At 33.3% G+C, this 22,275-nt stretch overlaps 3 protein-coding genes across 3 annotated transcripts; 2 read left to right on the forward strand and 1 right to left on the reverse strand.

Moving 5' to 3' along the window:
- Positions 1–3,697: 3,697 nt before the first annotated feature.
- LOC131652689 (uncharacterized) lies at positions 3,698–9,872 on the forward strand. The gene is made up of 9 exons (XM_058922629.1): positions 3,698–4,698; positions 5,535–5,590; positions 5,667–5,749; positions 5,894–5,972; positions 7,518–7,628; positions 7,991–8,100; positions 8,903–8,986; positions 9,194–9,231; positions 9,331–9,872. Exons 1-9 carry the CDS (start codon positions 3,804–3,806, stop codon positions 9,399–9,401), a joined length of 1,527 nt encoding a protein of 508 aa, XP_058778612.1. The 5' UTR covers positions 3,698–3,803; the 3' UTR covers positions 9,402–9,872.
- Positions 9,873–11,217: 1,345 nt separating this feature from the next.
- Positions 11,218–13,699, forward strand: LOC131647196 (uncharacterized). The gene is made up of 2 exons (XM_058917108.1): positions 11,218–11,708; positions 13,015–13,699. The coding sequence occupies exons 1-2, from the start codon at positions 11,358–11,360 to the stop codon at positions 13,162–13,164; spliced, it is 501 nt and encodes a 166-aa protein (XP_058773091.1). The 5' UTR covers positions 11,218–11,357; the 3' UTR covers positions 13,165–13,699.
- Positions 13,700–18,301: 4,602 nt separating this feature from the next.
- LOC131652690 (glucuronokinase 1-like) lies at positions 18,302–21,554 on the reverse strand. Its single transcript, XM_058922630.1, has 6 exons — positions 21,228–21,554; positions 20,971–21,120; positions 19,769–19,957; positions 19,560–19,676; positions 19,019–19,179; positions 18,302–18,605 (listed from the first exon to the last, which is right to left on the reverse strand). Exons 1-6 carry the CDS (start codon positions 21,435–21,437, stop codon positions 18,362–18,364), a joined length of 1,071 nt encoding a protein of 356 aa, XP_058778613.1. The 5' UTR covers positions 21,438–21,554; the 3' UTR covers positions 18,302–18,361.
- Positions 21,555–22,275: the final 721 nt, after the last annotated feature.

Below are 22,275 nucleotides of genomic sequence, written 5' to 3' on the forward strand. Positions count from 1 at the left end.
CCAAATGTTGATTATTGATGAAGATAGTTCTTTTGAGATGAAGGGAGAACAAAACCCTAATTGGTTGTTACTTGTACTGATGAGTGATTTCTTGATTAAACCCTGCTGAGCACAAGTAGCAAACACAAGCTATGCAATTTGTTAGAGATGCAAATGATGCATATGCAATGATATGAGGTGGTATCTTAGGTCAAAAATTGGGGTATGACAGATAGTATGATAGAAATTTGGGAGATGAGTGAAATTTGACGTGAGAAATTATGGGAAAAATGAGGAGTATCTATAGAGTGAAAAGAGAGAGATAGAGACGTTGGGGAATGGAGTGGCACCGTAAAACGGAAAATTTGAATGGTAGTAGGATTTGAAAAAAATATGGTAGGTTTTGAAAAGAAAGAGGTATAGAATAAAGTTAGGATTTGATTTGAAAGAAGGAGATTTGAAAAGAAAAGAAGAGATTTTGAAAAATAATATAGTATAAAATAAAAATTAGTGGGAAATAAAACCAATAATAATTTAATTGTTACCAGTATAATCTGAAACCCCAGACTCTGCGCCTGCAAATTTTAATTCTGTACCAACTGTGTATGAAGTGATAAACAGTATTTGGCGTTTATGTAAGAATAAATTCAACAGCGAACCAAAATACTGTATAAAAAATTCTAAAAATTGAGTATTCATAAAATCAGGATATTTATGAAATAAAAATTCAAGATTATATAAAACTTCAAATTTTTAGACAGAAGTCTGTTGACTTCTCTTTGAAAAAAAGACGCGGGCAAATTTTGGGGTATAACACATAGCTTCATAAACATTGGGTGCTTTCGTAGATGGACCTACGGAAGCATGTTAGTTACAAAAACATTGGGTGCTTCCGTAGATAGACCAACGGAAGGCCCCAACGTTCATCTCTTCCGTAGATGGATCTACGGGAGCAACTGAAACTCAAAAACGCAACAATGGCGTCTGAGTACAGTTCCAGCCACTACAAACTCAATTTGTGTGGCTTGATCGTCCTTTTAAAACCTCAAACAACCCCTACATTGTCTCTAAACACTATTGCTAAACCTATCAATTCATTTCTACACCTAATTAACACATTCTAATTCAATTTCAAAACGACTCTAAAATAACTTAATATTCCAAAAACTTACCGATTAAAATATCGCTTTGAACTTGATAGATAATTGAAGTTGATGTTGACAACGTAGCTGAACTTGATATCGATTTTGAGGTAGGGGAAAGAGAGTTTGGGGTTAAGAGAGTATGAGGGTTAAGAGAGTATGAGGGTTGAGAGAGTTGAGTTTGAAAATGTGAAGAATGAGGGAGATGAAAGGTCTGACGAGAGATATAACACCAAAATATTTCTGTAGATGCACATGCGGATGACTTCCGTAGATGCATCTACGAAACAAAGCAACATTTAACAAAAAAAGATGCTTCCGGAGATACATCTATGGAAGCACGAGGACAAAATGAATAATTCGGTGGTGCGTAAGAAGGGCATGAGATATGTTGAGAAATTGTCTTAGAATATTGTTATTAATGAAATGAATAAATCTTTTCCATAAAAAAAATTAACCAGCCATTTTCTTTTAGAGAAGTGCTATCCTTACATTCCTTTTCTTACACCGTATAAATTAGGGGTGGCAAAACGGGCCGCCCGCCCCGCCAGCCACCCGCCCCGCCTTATGCCCGCCAAAAAACGAGCGGGGCGGGCATGCCCGCCAAATAAAATGGGCATCAAAATTATGCCCGCCCCGCCAAGATGGCGGGTTGGCGGGCGGCGGGCTTACCCGCCTATTTTTATTTATATTTTTTTAATAGATTAATATGTTTTTTTTACCTTTTAATTAAACTTTTCACTTATTTTTTAAAACAATTTTTTAAAACAATTTTTTATAAAAGTAATTTTTTAACAAATTTACTCTAAAAAATATTACATATATTTATAAATAAATGTATAAAATAAACCATCAAGAATTGCAATTACTAGAATTAACTAAAAAAGAGTGAGTTTTGGAGGAGGAGCGGATTTTGGCGAGCGGCGGGTTTTGGCGGGGCGGATATGGCGGACGACGGGTTTTGGCGGGGTGGGCTTTGGCGAGCGGCGAGCCTAAAATCCCAACCCGCCAATTTTTGACGGGTGCGCGGACGGCCCGGCGGGCCCCGGCCCGTTTTGCCACCCCTAGTATAAATACACCGTAGATATTAACAAAGGAAAGTAATCTGGCACAGAAATCAAGACAATACAATCTTATATATAAATGCAAGGTTGTCATGATGACAACTCTAGCCATGTGTCTTCATGATAACAACTCTTGACAAACTTTGACACATGTCACTCTAATATCAATCCTAATTCTACTTTTTTAAAAAATTGATTTTACATTAATAATTATTAATAAAAACTCTAATTATAAGTACAAACTTTAATTATACAAATTCTATATTAAGATAAATAATAATAATTATTATAATATTTATAATAATAATATAATAATAATATTAAACCACCAGTATTAATAATAATAATTATATAATATCTAACTAATAATAATATTAAAAATAATAATAATAATAATAACATATTCAATTAGCACTATTATATCTTATTATTCTAATTCTCATTTTTTATATAAAAAGTGTTTAATTCTCCAATAAGAAAAATAATAATAATAATTATTATTATTATAAATATTTATTTAATTTAAATATAAATATCAAATAAGTTTTGTTTAAAAAAACTGTCAAATAAATATCTTATAAATTTTTTATAATTTATATCCCATTTAACATTCTTTAATGTATTAAATCCCATTGCAATATTAACAAATTATGTTTTTTTAATTATTCTCTTTTATTTATTTTGTTTAATAATAAAATTATAATATTTATATAATTATGAATTACTTAGTTTTTCTAAATAATAAATACAAATCAAAAATATTAAAAGATTAATAAAATTGATATAATATTATAATTATATAATATCCAAATATCTAAAAACAAATATTAAAAAATGTATATAACTAATTTATTATAGATAATAAATAAAAAATATAAATACAATTTATTAATGTTTTTTCTATTATTATTATAGGTAATAATTCATTTTACCATTTAGTTTTTCTTTTTCAGTGATTACATTATTATTAAAAAATATAATTATTTATCACGGACTAATATGTACTATATATAATTAATCAATAATCATGTAATTTTTTTTAACGTCCCACTATTATCCCACCTCTGCTATATATATTTCTTCATGCTAGCATAAGAATTAAACTTTTGAATGTTAGGTTGAGACTATTTTAAGGTCATATCTTCATCTTCATCTTCATCTTCTCTTATATTTTATTTTCATTTTATTAAAAAAATCATATTATATCATAATAAAATTACGGTAATATTCTTTTCATCTTACTCGCACGCTTTTCCCTTTTTCAATCTATGTTTTACTTATTTTCTTACAATTGATATTTTTTTATATTAAAAATATGATTAACAAATTATTAAGAGCAAATTATACAAACTTACTCGTGCATCGCACGGGCAAACTACTAATTTATTATAAAAAAATAAAACCTATGCATGGTAGGTATTAATATACGGTGTTGATGTAAAAAAATAGTGTAAAAACTATCATTTCTCTTTCTTTTATCTATTTTTTAAAAATAAAAAATAAAAAAATTGACTGTGTGCATCTCTAAACGAGTGTTTGTTTACTCATCACTTTCCATCTACTCGTTCAGAGCTTCAACTGCAACAACTGCAACTGCAATTTCCTCAGAATTTCTCCAATGGTGAAAGCAATATCTCTAACTCACCACCTATCCTTCCTCCTACCTCACACAGCTTCTTCTAGATTCTTCCGCCCACTTCGATTCCTCTCCACAACTCCAACCCCATACCCTCTCCAATACGAACTTATCATAAACCGCCCCGACCTCCCCAAACCCAACCACCACCGTCGAACCGCCAAACCCCCAAACTCACCCGAACCAAACCAGCCCGACTCGCTCCATGACTGGGCCGACGATAAACTAACCACCGAACCCGGTTCGTCTGAACTCGATAAAGCCAAGAGGAAGTACTACAATAAACGGAGGAAGAGAATGTATGGGTCCGATTCCGATGAGGAGAATCGGAGAAATGAAGAGCAGTTTGTGGAAATGAAACCGGAAGTGGTGGAACTGAGAACTTTGCATAGGAGAGAAGAGGAATTGCATTTTTATGATGCTTTTGCTTATCCTTGGGAGAAGGATAAGCATTACAAAATGGTTTATCAATTGGAGAAGAAGTTTTTTCCTGATCAGTGTTTGGATAAAGCTTTTCTTCAACCAGGTCAATCCAATTCAAATTCAATTTCAGTTTCAAATTCGAATGCGAATGCGAATGCTAGGGTTAGAAAGAAGAAAGTTGGTGTTTTTGGTGGGGAGAATGAAGGTGAAAAGGTTGGTGATGGTGATAACAAGTTGGTGTTTTTTGAGGAGAATGTGAAAGGAGAAGAAGAAAGAGAAAAGGGCAAGAAGATTGAGAATAGAGATCATAGTGAGAAGAAGGTTGAGGAGTTTTTTAAGGGTTTGAAGAAAGATGTTGAAGTTGTGGAGCCGTTTTTTTCTTCAAGGAGGACTGGTCTTCCTCCTGTTTGGGATTCTCAGCATGGGACAGTGCTTCTGATTAACAAACCTAAAGGTGAGTTAGTGAGTCAATTCGTTATTCATGTTTCGTAAGGCTGAATTGGATTAACTTAGTGTAGGAGAATTTAAACAAATTGCTATTGTTCTGTGATACGCTGTTTAGTATCTACTGCAAGCATTGTTTAAATGTGGCTATAGCTTAGCAGAATTTAAATAAATCGCTATTGTTGCTTAATAGGCTAATTAGTACAAAGCAATATTTAATAGCAGATATATAGCAAATGAATATAAGCAAATTGCTATTGTTCTGTAATGCACTTTTAGTACAAATCATTGTTTAATAGTAGCTATAGCGGTGCTAATGGGCTAGCATTATAGTGTAGGAGAATTCAAACCAACAACTATTTTCTGCAATCTGCAATTGATAACAATGCTATTGCACTGTTGCAGACTTGTTCAGACAGTTCATGTTCCATCTTTATGTCTTGGACTCATTTGCGAAGTTGGAATATAAGCCGTCTGAAGGCTGAGATTGCGGGGTTATCCTGATGGTTGGAATTCTCACTTTGTTTCATTTTGCTTTCTAGTTGATTTTCTTTTGGGGAATTACAAGAGCTAGTGGTTATTTTGTGGACCTGAAATATTTAAATTTAACCTATGCAAGTTGTATAAAATAACTATCATTATTCACGAGTACACTATTCATGATGACTGAATTGGCTCGATATTCAACGAATATGACATTGTTGCTATGTGCACATACTGCAGCACTGAGTGATGGTTTGTGTTGTGTAGGCTTCATTTTTAAGTATGGTTATTTTGAAATACTTGAAAATGTTTTTTTTAGGGATGTGTCGATGAAAGTACAAATAAAATGTGAATTTGTGGCAGGTTGGACTTCATTCACAGTTTGTGGGAAGCTGCGTCGCCTTGTTAAAGTGAAAAAGGTTTTTTTCTTTCCCACAGTACACATGTATTTAAGTTCACTTTTTCCCGTAGACTTACAATATTAATTATTTACAGGTTGGCCATGCTGGAACTCTTGATCCAATGGCAACTGGTTTATTGATTGTTTGTGTTGGCAAATCAACAAAACTGGTGGATAGGTGATTAAGTTAAATAGAGTTTTGTTTTCATTTATTTGAGTACCAAGTATTGGAGCATGTTTCACAATAATACAGTTTTTGTTTTAGTCAAAATGTTTGATCGGTATAATTTTTCTGAATCATTGTTTTTTTTTTCTACTTCAGATATCAAGGGATGGTTAAGGGTTATAGTGGGGTTTTCCGCTTAGGGGAGGCTACTTCAACGTGGGATGCTGATTCACCAGTGAGTTATAGCATGTTTGGTTTGGCTTTTAGAAGGGCCAAAAGCACTTCTACAAGTGTAGAATTGATTTTGAGTAATTTTAAGATGTTTGTTTAGGCAAAAGCAGAATTGATTCTGTCTCCAGAATTGATTCTACTTGAAGCTAGAATTTGTAGCTTCTGCCTCTAGAATTGATTCTGGATGTTTTTTACAATGAAATTTATTATTCAACTCACTTCTACATAAATGTATCCAAACATAAATCAATTCTGATAAACTCAATTCTGATAGAATCAATTCTACCAAACTCAATTCTACTAGAATCAATTCTGTCCACCGCCAATCCAAACACACCCTTAATCTGTTTTACCTATGTGCAAGTTTATGAAGCCTTACATAAAAGAGTAAATCAATTTGAAAAAAGTTTAGATGAAAAGTACTTTTTTCCCAATATAAGTGGGATAAGGTTTAGTTCTTGTTGTTTTTGTATAAGTGATCATGATTCATGAGAATCAATTCATCCTCAGTTCTTAACCTTTTTGGAAAAAGTTGGGAATGCAGACATGTCCTCGAAATCCTATACTTGTTATTCAGATGCTGAATACTGTCAAATTTAGAGGCTGCATGCTACACCCTCGTGTCACTATTATAAGCAAGAATCCACTTTTTAGGTTCATTGAATAATTAATGTATTTAGACCAGATACATCGGTTATTCAATAAATCTAAAAAGTGACCCTTTTCTTATAATAGTGACCGGAAGGTGTATTTCCTTATTGATGGATTAAATGACCATTCATTGATGAAACCTTGAAAAATACTCAACCCTATAACCTCCAAGAACTGCTGCTCAGTTCAAAAGGTTTAGCTATGCCTATCAGGCAAGGGATAAATAATGACTTTTAAATCTTCTAGAGTTTTTAACTTGAAAGTCTGTTCTAATAAGAGTAGAGGTAGTATTTAACAAAGACCCAACTCTAAAATCTTTTCATTAAGGAGGCTGTCACACATTAAAATAAATGTTTGATAAAAATAATGTCTATATCTATGTCTGAAACCACAACTTTGAACAGATACACAGCTGCATTCTGTAATAGTATTTGGTGCTTGAACCTTGAATGATTTCAATATAATGAAAATGGGGTAATAAGATCAGTTTAAATCATTATACAAAAATATTATTGGTAATGACAAATATCATTATCAAGCTTGGATTAGTGCATCCAAATCATTATAATGTGACTCATGATAGCCATCAAGGTTTTAAATAACGGTCGCGTTGCGGTTGCGTAAAGGCTTTCACGATTTCGGTCGTTATAGGTGTTGCGATACTGATTGCGGTGTGAATTAACCATGATTTCTGTTTCATCATAAAAATGATGAATAACAGTATCGGTATCGGCACCTTCCGATACCATTTTGTCTCTGCCGTTTTTGCGATAACAAACCGTTTTTTAAAACCTTGATAGCCATAACTAGGAATTACAATTGATGTGGCAATTTATGTTTTGATTTAAGTTTTTAACTACATGCAATTTTTTCACTCATAGGCCAGCTTAATATGTAGGTTATTCAGCGTGAGCCATGGGAGCACATCAAAGATGAGGACATAAAGAAAAGTGCATTGTCCTTTTGTGGGGAGATTTGGCAAGTTCCTCCTATGTTCTCTGCTATTAAAGTAGGAACAATTACCATTCTTGAACCTTTTACTTTTCCTAATTTCTTTGAAGTTTTGAAATTAGATGAGGTCTGAACTAATTTAAATTGAAGTTATTCAATATGTCATTTCAGTAATGGGTATTCAATTTAGACAAGCTTTTATTTTATGCATCAATATGATCAGCATTTTGCTTCGTATCTCTAAAGCAGTTCAGCATTGTGAAATTGTAACATGACTTTTGTTTATCATTTATAAAGGCTGGGTTTATGATGGAAGCAATTTCGTGTTAGATCCATATAGTTAACCACATCTACTACAAAAAATGCTTCTTGTTGTTGCACCTTGTATAGTTCCTTACAAGTATGACTGCTTTGTGATAGGTTGGAGGTGAAAAGATGTATGAGAAAGCAAGAAGAGGAGAAAGCATTGAACTTTCGCCTAGACGAATTTCAATTTTCCAATTTGACGTTGAGCGGAGCTTGGACGACAGGTAACTTGGGAGCCTCCATTTTCTATTCCCTTTTTGCTTTTGAATAATGATTTAGGTTGACCACTGATGGGAGTTGCAATTGCAATCAACACCGATAAAGAGCTACATCAATGCACTTAATTGACCATCAAGCCCTTTGCTAGTAATAATCTATTTAATCCATAAAACAGAACCAAAGTTATCTTGAGCATTCAAGAAATCCAAATTGAGTACAAATCTTTAGGATTTGACTCCTCTAAGACAAGTTACTCACTTTAGAGAGTAAAATAAGTAATCTGAATTCAACTGATGATTAGAAACTCAGCGGTTGATATTTTAACACATTCATGATTTGTCATACATGTCCATAACATCAACTGTTGATGACTTGATTCATTCATAAACAATTGAAACGACTTACTTTACTCTCTAAAATGAAAGCTAACTTGAGTTAAATCCAAATCTTCAACCCTTTCCCATTTCATCTCCTAAGTAACATAATTGGTCAGAAAAGAATGGTATTTTCTGTCTAATTTCCCTGGAGATATCAATTCAATTGTATTTTCTAGTCTATACTTGCATTGGATCTAGCATAGAACACTGTTCTTGCAATGAAGAAGAAACCAAGTTTGATTTCTCTGAGATACCAGCCTAACAGCTTTTTACCTACGATCGATTATGTGTTATAGTAATCATATTGTGCATTACTGTTCTCACAAGAGGAGCTTTTTCCTCATAAAAATATGTTCAAAATAATCTGTTTATGTTCTGTAGTTAATTTGTTCGTTTTGCCCCTGATGTACTTGTTATATATTTTTTTCAGACAAAATTTGATTTTTAGAGTGACTTGTTCTAAAGGGACATATATTCGGTCACTCTGTGCAGATTTTGGGAAGGCTCTTGGCAGGTATTAGTTTCTGCGAGATTCATTACATAACTTGTAGAAATTGAGTCTCACACTGTAATTCTGTTCCTCATTTCTTTGTTGTTTGATTTAACCTCTGTAATTAGTCTTATGTTCTGATGCTATCCCACTAATGTTTTATACCTAAACAATTACTAAAGTTTTGTTGCTAATACATTGTTGACGATTTATTTGCTTTAATATTTGTAGTTGTGCCCATTTAACGGCTCTCCGAAGAGATTCAATCGGTAAGTGACCTTGCTCATTGAATTTTGATTCAATTCAAAAGTGATTGTCTGTATGATTCATGTGTAGCTAGCTAGTAACTGTAATGAAATCTTCTTCAGGACAATATTTAGCCGATGATGCATGGGAGTTTCAAGAGCTGGAAGAGTCTATCACCAAAACGTATCTTTAACTTCTCTGTTTCTCCCTCCTGTAACATGCTGTTTTCTTTTTTTTGATAAACATATTTATGTAACAATTCTTAAGCATGTTATGGCCCTTTTTGAATTTTTTTTAATTTTCAATATTCATTTCTGAGTTGGTATGTAAAATTGAAGGAAGGGGTCTGTAAAATTCATTTGTTCATTATTTATATGTAGAATATATAATTGAACTTTTAATAAACCCTTTAAATCTTGTAATTACAAAGTATAAACATTCACTTGAAATATGATGTGTTTTCTCTTTCTTCCACTGGGCATTTGACAGTTTTTCCGATCGTGTTTTTGGTGCACTGTTTTTGAGTATGGCAATGTGGATAATACATATGCTTAACTGCTTATAGTTGTTTTGCTCACCTAAGAAAGAATTAGGCTATTTAATTTTTTACTAAATTTGTAAACATAATTTAAAAATCATTTCGTAATAATGGACAAACGGAAAAGCCAACAAGCTCTCATGCTAATTTTTTAGCGCAAAATTAATTTTCTTAAAAGTTATTCTTTTCATTTTAAAATAGTGTTGTTTAAGACTTTTGCACACTGATTAAAGAATGTAATATTATTGTCATTAGACAATACACTTTTACTAAACTAACTTTATTGGTATATTGAAAGTAGTGTAAAGAGTAAAAACTAACTTTATAGAGTAATAATTAAATGACAAATGAAAAAAATAACAATTGCTACATTTAAAAGTAAGAAAGTTAGAAAGGAAGTCATTTTGAAACGGAGGGAGAGAGTACATACATAAACTTATAAGACACCATATTATTATGTATGATTCTTTGTAAAAGATCTAGTCTTTAGTGCTATGAAATTGAAATTGTCTAATGCAAACAGGATAAAATAATGTTGATTATCAAAACATATTTTTTTTCATGTTTGATCACTTTACTTGAAACAATAATTAGGTTTATTTGACCCATAATAATGTTTCTAGTCCTCAGTCCTTTATGTTGAGAAATTTCAGTCAAATCTATTAAAGGCATGCCGGATTATAAAGAAAGTCGGTATCTCCTATGTAATCGAGATACCAAGTCAAATCTGGGGAGATCCTTGGTTTGTAGGGACGAATAGCCTAACTCGGGGAATCCCTGTATTTACCAGATCGGATGGACCTAGAAGCTAACCGGCATAAACGGTTATGAAAGCCAAAAAGATCCATAAAATATTATCATAAGCAAATAGGATGTTGCATCCAATGATTATGGCGGCGGGAGTTATTCCTGGTCATTATGAGGGAAGCTTAAAGGAGGTAGTTATAGGGGGTATCGGTATAAAAGGAATCTCTCCAAGAGGGAAAAGCAAGTAGACATTACACCCAAAACTATCGCATATACCTAGAATATTCTTAAGAGTTGTAGTCCTACCTGATTTTTTTGGTTATAATAGTGACTAAAATTCAAGATTTTTTTTCTTATAATAGTGACCGGAATAATTAAATTTTAACTAAATTAAATGGCAAAAGTCATTAAATTTTAGACTAATAAATATTTGTATTACTATTATACCTTCAATTTAATTCAAAAATATTTAATGTTGATAATTTATTCATCCGGTATAATTTAGAAGTAAAATTTACTTTGATTTTACATGAAATCAAGAAAATTAATTACATTTAACTAATTTTCTTAATCCATATTTATTTTAGCTTATAATTATTAAAAGAATAGTAGTAATAAAAATGAAAAATCCTAATAATAAGAATAATACAATGATTATTTTGAACAAAATAAAAAGACAAACAATGACAAAGGAACGAGGAAACACTTAATAAAAAAAGTCCTTCAAATGTTTCAAATGAAATACTACAAATTAAAAAAGTCAAATGAAGAAATAGAACGAAAGTAGAAAAAGGAAAGAGAGAATTGAAAAGGCAAAATCCCGCGCTCGCGCTGATTCCAATTTTTGAAAACCAAAAAACAACAATGGAGTTAGAGGATGAAGAGTGGGAACTCTGCTGCAACGATGGTTTGGTCTACAAACGCAAACGCCGTCGATTCAACGCTCCGCCGGAGTCCTCCTCGGTGTCGGAGGAGAAAAGATTGGAGAACTTACGGAAAGAAAGGAAGAAACAGACGCTTTTGAAGCTTAAATCTAAGTTAGAGAAGGAAATTGGTCAGTGGGAACATTTGTCGAACACCTTGCGCTCATTACAAATTTCTTCTTCAACTCAACTTCAACAACAGAAACAGCAGCAGGAGAGAGATGAAACCCCATCTCTTCCTTCCACTTCTTCCTCTACTCAATCATCGTTCTTGGACGATTTGATATTCCAGGTATCTTCATAATCTCAATATCTTCCCAAAAAACTCAATAGGAATTGGGGAAATTACTAACTGGGTCTGAGATTTGCGTGTTATAGCGGCACTATATCAATTCCGGTCTTTATGTTTCATAATACTCAAGAAATTTTGAAAATCTGGGTTAATTAAAAAATGGGTCAGAATTTGCATACTTTGAGTTGCGAAATTTTATTAAAAAAAAAAAAATCCATTTTTGTGTGTACAAGTAGATTTAGGGTTTTTAAGTTTTCTATGTGAACAATAAGATGTATGCTGAAGCTCAATTAAATGAACTTATAATGGATTAAATCAATTTTGTTGCTTTTAGTTTCAGCTGTAAACCTAGTTTGCCCAATTTTCTGTTTAGGAAATATTGGCAAGTCTTCTAGTTTTTAAATTAGGGCATTAGGACTTAGGATTGTTTGGAATTGGAAGAACTTAGAAGTTATAAGTATTTGTGAAGGTTTTTGGCTTTTATGATTCATCTCAAGTTGTTTCTGTTTTTTTAGAGCAAATCTCAGTTTATTTCTGTTAGCTTCTTATTTGAATTTATGAAAAATATCATGCATGGAAAATAAGCATGGTGGTTTGGGCATGAGAAGAGTAAAACATGTGGATTCTTTAGTAAGGAAAGTGGATTAGATGGAGAGTAGTCATACATGTAGATCTAGCAAAAGACCTAGAAAAATTATAAGAGAAACTGTTAATAAAGATCTCGAGCTTAATGAGTTGGATAAAAACATGGTTTTTGATAGGACATTATCGAGTAATTTGATTCATATAGATAACTCCACTTAATTAAATAAGACTTGGTTGTTATTGTATTTGTCATATCTTATAGATTTGGATTAGATACAAGAACTGAGTCACGTATTGTAGTATCTTGGTCGTCCAATCTTAATTGACAGCCAATATCGGTTGACTGTGTAAAACTGACTGTGTAATCTGAATTGTCCGATTTCAAATTAATGACCAAGATTGTTTAGAGCGTGAAACTGCGTGCTACGGTAATTGAAGAAGATCCCTGTCCATTTCTTACCATGTAAATACGTGTGTTGCTACTGTATTCAGTGTATTGGGTAGTATATGATTGATTGTTTGTGCTACACTGTTGCATTGCTATAGTAGATGCCGGTCCACATCATCTTACCGTATAGAATAAATACTTATTTTTTAGCCATTATCTGGCATTGGAACATTCTCTGCAGAATTATAGACTTGTTAATTTAATTGAACTGCATATGTAGTGAATAGTGGATATAAGTTTTGTCACTTTAATTCAGTATTCCTATGTTTGTAGGTGGAAGCTCAGGAAACAATCATTAGTGATATTTCTAATTTATGCGACGTTGCAGAAGCAATATGCCTCAAACAAGAACAATCTTTGTTTGAATTACCAATATGGTCTACACCACTTGAGCTTATGCAAGAGTTAAGCTTTGATGATTGAAGTATGATTGAAGTTCTACCTTATACCATGGGTAATAATGTCAAGTTCAAAAAGGAGGGTCTACATTGTTCAACAAAGAGTTATTAGTTGTAACTTAAAGTAGATTAGACCATTGGTAAATATTTTTAAAATATTGATTAATTGTATTTAAAAGCATGTTGACTAGAGTCATGCCATTAGAGTTTTTTTTGGATAGGCGTCATGTCATTAGAGTTTACTTAGGATGAATGTAAAAAGTGACAAGGTGTTGGTAGTTTTGTATGTTTGAAATTTATTACTCTTCTTATTGTGTGATTTTTGACTGATTTTGTTTTGTATTTGCTACTCTTATCACTACATGGTAACTATTTGACATGATGCTTGAAGATATGATGATATCATGAATTTACATGTGAGCAAAGTTTGGTCTTTTGGTATTCACATCCTTTCTTCACTTCTACCAAACCATGTTGGTTACAATCTCCAATTCATATTTTAAGTTTCATTTTTAGACTAAGGGCAATGATAACCCAAAATATAAGCTGTCAACTTCAAAATTAACATTACAAATTATTACAAATCATAGTATATTGACTTTATAACTTGACATTACAAATTAACAATTATTACAGATTAATTAAAAGAGTTGCTTTGTTTTCCCTTTTAATTGAAATTAGATGGACTATAATGACATCAAATTAACAATGTCATGATGTATCTATATTATAATGGTATAAAAAAACACTTAATTTACTCTAGAACAATTAGATAATATGATAACTGATATTTTCCTTTTTAACCAGAGGTTATAAAATCAAACTCCATCTTAAACATGCATCTTGATCTTAACCAGAGATTATGGATTTGAACTTCATCTTAAACATGCTTCTTAACCAGAGGTTATGGATTTGAACTCCATCTTAAACATGCATCTTGAATTCGAACTCCATCTTAAACATGCTTCTTAACCAGAGGTTATGGATTCGAACTCCGTCTTAAATTATGAATTCAAACTCCGTCTTAAACATGCATCTTGATCTTAACCAAAGATTATGGATTCGAACTCCATTTTAAACATGCATGTTGAATTCGAACTCCATAGGTTTGGATTCGAACTCCATCTTAAACATGCATGTTGAATTCGAACTCCATTTTTAACATGCTTCTTAACCAGAGGTTATGGATTCGAACTCCATCTTAAACATGCATCTTGATCTTAATCAGAGGTTATGGATTCGAACTCCATCTTAAACATGCATCTTGATCTTAATCAAAGGTTATGGATTGAACTTCATCTTAAACATTCATTTTGAACATCCAATGTTATTAAATTGTCTAAAAGAGTTTTACAGCTTATTGTAGTCCTCTCCCATTTTATAGATTAATCTCTACAGCTTCTCACAATATCCAATCTATAAAAAAATATTTAACTTTTTTCTTTCAATTATTCTTTTCACTTAAACAATTGTCCATTCAAAAAAATAACAAATTCATACAAAGGAACAAGCTTAATCGACATTTATAATTTCGTTGATTGTTTTAACGTGGAAGATTATGTTAATACAGTCATAGAATTTTAAGACCAAATCAAATTGAGTGAGTATTCACTAGGCAAAGGTTCTGTTAGGATCCCGAAATTCCGAAACAGAAATTAAAGAAATAAAACAGTAAAACTTTAGGAAATAAACGGAATTTGATTAATGATGAAATATAAGATGCAGAAAGGGAAGAATCCCAATCTACCCCAGAGCCAAGCTCCTACAGAGAACAATATTCTCTGTCCATAACTAAAACAAATGATTTCTCCCCGATACCTATACTCTTACTTTCCACCCTCTTTATAACCAACTCTACCCGTTCTCTCTCCTGTAACTCACTATCTCCTCTAATCTTCTACTTTTGATTACTCCAAATGGGCCTAAGCCAATTGGGCTTACACACACATATTTGGTACCTAACAATACCACCCCCTTAAAATGTGCCTTGTCCTCAAGGCAGAGAAAAAAGAATTCACTTTCCAGTAGCTGCTGCCTTGTTATAACCTGCAGTATTGAACAGAGATTTTGGTTGCTTGATAAACTCTGCTGTTCCACTAGAGGCTTCCTCCCTTGTTGGTGCTGAGACATTTGTGTACTCATAGTATTGAATTCTTGTGTGGTTTGGGCCTGAACATTTTCCATAGATCCTATACTTGAGCAACACAATAAAAGTTGCAACGAACTGTTGCTGCCATTCAAACTCCCAGATTTTAAAACCTGGTGCTGCCCCATAAACACATTCTCCAATGGTGGGTTTAAGAAAACACATATGATTGATCTGAACGGTGGGGATATTGACCCAATCATGAAAAAACATTCTTTTCCACTGAAATAAAAATTGACCCATGGTAGTTCTTCTAAAAACTCTCCTTGTACAATAGTTGAAAATTAGGGTCCTTCCACCTGGGTCCCACTGTTCAGAGGTTGATGATCCGGTTTCAACCCTTTGAACCACCCAAACAATTTCCCCCGCTCTACATTTGCATCGTAGCCTGCTACTTTTTTCAACTTGCTGAGGAAATAAACCCTCATCCATCGCAACAACCCGATTCACTTGAATAACAAGCTTAGTTGATGCTTCCAGCCTAACTATGGTTGCATCTCCTATACTCTCCAGCATCATGTCAACACCATTTGTTATAGAGTTTCCAAACAACAAAACAAAATTTGCAGCTCTAACCAAGTAAATGGCAGTGAGGGAAGAGCACATATACTCATTTATCATGGACTCATGTTGTAGGTGTGCACTCTGATAATTTGTGTATTGGAATAAACTTTCTTCATAGGTTACATGATTTGCTTCCATATCCATGAAGTAGGAAATAAAGCTTTTAAGTGTATCAAGTAGCCCCCGAAAAATTGAGAGATATTGAGTGAACAAAACATATGTGGAGGATTGCTTCATTGCCTTCTCAAATTTTCTATATTGAAATTGGGACTTACCATGCAATGATGGGAGCAAAGAATTCCATGAACCATCCAAGGTATGTACCCACTTGGCAGTAGCATAGATAGACATCTGTAAAGCACTTAGTACCTTGACATGGTTATATACCCACTTGGCAATAGCATATGTAACCATCTGTAAGGCACTTAAAAGAGTATTTCTTCCATTTCTTGTGGAGTATGGAATTGAAGGATATTTTTCCCCAATAGTATTGAAATGCAATACTTCTATAAAGGCTCTAGTTAGGGGCAATGGGAAAACACAACATATTTGGTCAACACAATTTTTTTCCCAATTCTCAAGTGGTGTTTCTGGGGTTGGGTCCCATATACTACAAACCCATTTTTCTTGAACCCCATAACTATCAACAACTTGGGTCAGACCCATTAAATTAAAGAATTCACCCAACTTACCTAAAGACAAGTTTGCCCTTCTATCACCCTCTTTCACTCGACCCGGATTCTCCATCATAAGCACCCAACGTAACTCGTTCTGCAGTGATGGCATCGTAACTATACGGTGGACGGCAATTGACTGTTTCAAGTGTGGAGGGACTGTCTTAGGCATTTCTCCGACCATGGTGGAGCCCCATACCCTTTGAATCTTCTTCGCTGCACAGTATAGTTTTCGGTGTGATTCTTTTTGAGAAAAGGAAAAGATGATTGAATCCTTCAGAGATGAAGAATCGATGGTGTCATTGTCAAACTTAGACCTATAATTATCTAAGCGGTCGTAACTCACCTTCACCCCTTTTTTGCGAGACTTACGATTGTTTTCCCCTTCGACTCCCATCATCATCAGTTGCTTCTTACCGTTTACCCTTGGAAACTCTTCCAACAATTTTTGTTGTGGTGGACTCTTCACATGGTGTTTAACATCTGGCGGCTTTGGTGGTTTCCTCACTAAAGAGGGTATTGTCCAGCTTGATCTTGTTTTGATCGGTGGGGGTTGCAAGATTCGCCGCGGTAGTGCCGTTACAAATCGTCCGGCGTATGTCGGCTTCAATGGTGATCTCAAGTATGATTTATGTGCACATACTCTCTCCACCATTGTGCTTGATACGTTTATCTTCTCAAACCTTCCTGATTCAACACACCCTTTGAATTCTTTCACTTCCTTGCTTCCTGTGATATCCATATTGAGAAATATCGCCATTGACCGTAGTGGTTCTTGCATCTTCTTAGTTTCAAGGGTTAATCCTTTGACGTCGGTTCCTTTGCACCAATCAGTAGTTGAGATCTCCTCTTCTTCATTCCTCTTGTCAACTAACATCTGGTCTTCCTCTATCACCGATTCAACACCACTATTCTTTGACTCCTCATTATTTTCAGTTAGAATGTGGTCATCGCCCTGGTTCTCCTCATCCTCTGCAACTTCAAGCATATCCCACAGATCTGGGATGAAATTCTTGATAAAGGCCATTTCAAATTCCTTCCATGTTGCACTTTGATGGTTTTTCTTCCAAGAATACCACCATAAAGAAGCTTCTCCTCTCAATGCAAACAGAGTCACCCAGTCTACTTTCATCTTTTCTGAAATCCAGCGGTTGGCTTCAAAGTACCGATCCAACTGGATCAGCCACCAGTAAGCGTCTTCCGTTCCATCAAAGATTGGAAGTACCTTCTCCGACAACGTCACTGGCTCTTCCTCGATGCATCCGGTAGGTCGGACCATTGTTAGGATCCCGAAATTCCGAAACAGAAATTAAAGAAATAAAACAGTAAAACTTTAGGAAATAAACGGAATTTGATTAATGATGAAATATAAGATGCAGAAAGGGAAGAATCCCAATCTACCCCAGAGCCAAGCTCCTACAGAGAACAATATTCTCTGTCCATAACTAAAACAAATGATTTCTCCCCGATACCTATACTCTTACTTTCCACCCTCTTTATAACCAACTCTACCCGTTCTCTCTCCTGTAACTCACTATCTCCTCTAATCTTCTACTTTTGATTACTCCAAATGGGCCTAAGCCAATTGGGCTTACACACACATATTTGGTACCTAACAGGTTCTTAACTTCAATTTTGAAACATTGAATATTCATATCCATATCTAAGAAACAAATATAAATCAAAGTACATTAACCCCAAAATTCAATTGGATCGTATCTAACATATTCAACTCATTTGTTTTTATTTTTGAATTCATAAATAGAAAAAACATCTCATTGAAAATTCTAACCCATAAGAACAACTAATTTTCAAATCTTCAGAATTAGAATGGTACATTACAAATGCAGGGTTTTCAAGTCTATTTCATTTAAACGAGAAGGAAAAGGTTCCAGAGGTATTAAAACAAATCCTGCTGCATGACATTCATCCTCAAGAAGCTTTACTTGAGAAGTTCCTTCAGGACAATATGCAACAACAGCTCCGCCGCTACCTGTAAATTTTGACGCCGCTCCAACCTTTCTAGCAATCTCTACCATTTTTATATTGACATCACCAAGTGCATCATCTCCAAACATCGACCTGCACAATATATATACCAATAACAAAGTTTAATAGAAGAAAATTGTGTAAGCAGATGCAAAAATCTCGAAGTAGATTATGAGTGTATTGGGTCTATGCTTCATCGAAAGTACTTTGACAACTCGGTCTATCAGAAGTAACCGGAGTGTGATGTGAGAGTTGTAAGCCCCTAGGTACTAAGTTCAACTCCTAATTATCAATGAATTAGAACACTAAATTGTGTAATTAGTAGCTTGCTTTTAGTAAACCAAACTAAAGAACCAAGGACTAGTCCTAGTACCGATCAATAAGTAAGCTGATGATTAAGTTTCAAAGATGGATTTTTTTTCTTCTTACTTTTGAATGCTATCAGTCATATAAACCAAATGATCCAACTGTATCTACATATATTGAAACAGAAAAATAAGAATTACCTTCGCAGGTCGAAATTTTTATTCATGAGAGATGCTAGTTTGGAATAGTCCTTCTCTTCTAATGCTGCCTTTCCTTCTTCCGCAACATTTGCCACTTCAAGCATTGTTGACACGATGAACTCATCACCATCAAGCCATCTCTGACGTACTTTACTATGAACCTACATGTCAGTATCAGTTAAAATTTATATATGAAAAAACAAATTAAGTTAAGTTTCTCATGCTCTTAATAGAAATGCTAGCTCAAACAATCACTGAAGAAATTTTGGCGCTATCTCCAACATGCTGAATAACACAATGCATCAACTTATCAGTTAAATTAAGCAGACAAAAGGACTCTAAGCCTGAGAACAGATGTTACTGCAACCATATCTTAATATTTTTAGCGATAAGGATCAGAAAATTTATGTCAGTAAGCTAATGCTATATACACAACATTTGAATTAGATGTAATGTAATATTACTATCGTAAAAGGCACAAGCAGTAAGCATATATAATAAAAATAAAAATAAAAAGATAAAGCAATTCCATGACACCAACCTTTCCAGAGTCGCTAGGATTCGCTACATAGATGAGGTATAGAGGTGGGAGTAGACTCAAATCCAGTGGTATATAAAGCCCATGCCCTAATTTGTCCATGCTTTCCTTGTTGAAGTCCTATAAAAGCAGAGCAAGTCGCATCACATGACAATTTGGTATTCATTATACACATTTGAAACTGAATGTTGGGATCAAAGTTAACATTATACCATGTAAACTAGGCCACCGTAAACTTGTGCAACTCGATCTTGAAGACCAGCAACTATTCCAAGTTCTTCCTCGGCAGCAAGGATAAGGTTAGGCCTCACCTCCACCTTGATTAGATGCCTGACTTTGTAGAAATCAAGAAAACAGTTCAAGGCAGCACACACAATCCCACTAGAACCCGAAAGTCCGCTCTGAAATACAAAAGTCCAAACTATTCATCAGTAAAGCCACAGATTGAAATATGAAAATGAAAACAAAACTGTCTACACTAATAATAAATAATGAGTGAATCTTGCTAACAAACACCTTAAGGGCACTAGTCAAAATACAAAAGTTACTGCTTTTCTAGAAGAACAGAGCATTGAACACGCATGTAACCTTAAAAGATGTAATTTTATTGTCTAGGATTCTCTACCCAGAATCCTCAAGCAAGGTAAAAATGGGCCGCACAATCAAAGTGTTTTACATCTCCCCAATGTGGCCCCAATTGAGGCCAATTAGACTATACTCCACTACAACTTCTAACAACATCAAGAATCACGGCACAAGTAAGACTTAAAATCTTACTGCATGCTTGGTTTTACAGTGGCAAAAAGTGATTTTGTAACATTGATTTTGGTTAAGAGCAGTGAATTTAAGGTAAAACAATTCAGTCAGGTCTGATTATATTCACGTATCAGTGAGTTGAACAACACATTAAAGCATAAAAATCAAGTTTGAAGGTATAAAACTACAAATCCTATCTTCAAGTTAGAATCAATTTTAACTCATAAAACTCACTTTTAGTTGTCCCAAAAGTGATTCCAAATACGCACTTACCCTCAAGTACAATCATTCACAAGGATTACAATTAGAGGTTTAAAAAAAATTGGCAATGAGTTTTGCACACTTATAAATAGATAAATGGTTTACAAAACTAACATGCGTAAAAAGTTTTACTCTATGGATCAATCCTAATGGTTAAAGTTAAACATGTCTTCAATAATCTGATGATTACGATTGATCAACATTGTAAAATATACAGTGACAATAAATCTATGCTCAAATAGTTTACAATTCAAGGTTATAAAAACGGTCTGCAATTCCGAAAACTGCTGCAGTAAAACTGTAAAAAGGTGACCGAAATTGCGAAAACCTTTATGCGATTGCAACCACTTTTTAAAAGCTTACATACAAAATAAAGGAGTAAAAGAGAATTATATACCTGACGAGGGATATTAGTATCATAAGAGAGAGTGAAATTGGTATGATGAAGTTCAATCCCATTCTCTTTACAATAATTATAAAAAACTTTATAAATAGCCATAAGCAACCGAACTCCACCATAATAACCCTCACTCTTCAATCTATCAACCTGCACCAACATCACACAACATGCAACAACATCATCACCATCATCAATATGAAAACAGAACATGCAAATGAATACAATTACACTGAGAATCAATTCAAAGAAGATACCAATTGATGATGAGAATCGAAGCTGACAAGATCGTGAGTAGGATGTGGCTGAATGACGAGTTCTTTGGAAGGACGAAGGCGAACGGTGGCATAGAAATTGGAAAGACTGAAAGCGATTGTTTTGCCGTGATATACATCGCTTGGATTTCCGAGAAAACCAACTCGTGCATATGCTTTGTGTTCGATCACATTATCATGTTTTTCCTCCATTGATGAATCTGTGAATCTCTCTGTGTTGCTTTGGGTTTCAAGTTTCAACTCTATGAATCTATGACTTTTTTTTTGTTGTTGTTATAATATTATAGTATAGAGTTTTATATTACTTATTTGAGAAAAATAATTGAATGAATATGCACCGAGGTGAAACTTTTGTAGTAACAACCAATTAAATTTAATTGAAATGCGTGTAAAAGACTATAATGTCATTTAATGATAGACGTTGAATAATTTTTCACTTTTATTTTAATTATTTATAAATTAATTGAATTAATAGTGTAAATTTTTTTAAATCTCTTAAATAGTATATAAATTTTGGTATTTTTAAATTTAAAAAATATTCTAATTACAAACCTGTTGTATTGGATTCGAATTATGATTTTAGGTTCATCTAATTTTATTTCATCTTATTTTTTTCGGATTTTCAAAAGACAAACTAAACAGAGCGAGACAACCTCTACTTTAAATCTTGCTAGCAAAATTTTTTAATAAAAATTTAATTTAAAATGTTATTTTAGATATTTTATTATTAATTTTTTTTAATATAAAATTATCAAAAAATAAATTAATTTTTGAAGCTATTTTAAATGATTTTTTTATAAAAATTATTTTTGAGTTAAAAACTTTTTAAAAAATTATGATTTTAATTATGTTTTGATTTTCAATAATTTATATTTATGTTATTGAATGTCAAAATTAGTATTTTAATTTATAAAAATAGATTTAAAAATTCTTTTTACTATTTTAGAAAACATTTTTATAAAATCATTTTTAAAAATATAAAGAAAAAAACAAACAGGTCAAATATTAGTTTTAAAAAATTTAACAGATT

The sequence above is a fragment of the Vicia villosa genome, linkage group LG2, assembly GCF_029867415.1.
Source record: "Vicia villosa cultivar HV-30 ecotype Madison, WI linkage group LG2, Vvil1.0, whole genome shotgun sequence".
NCBI lineage: Eukaryota > Viridiplantae > Streptophyta > Magnoliopsida > Fabales > Fabaceae > Vicia > Vicia villosa.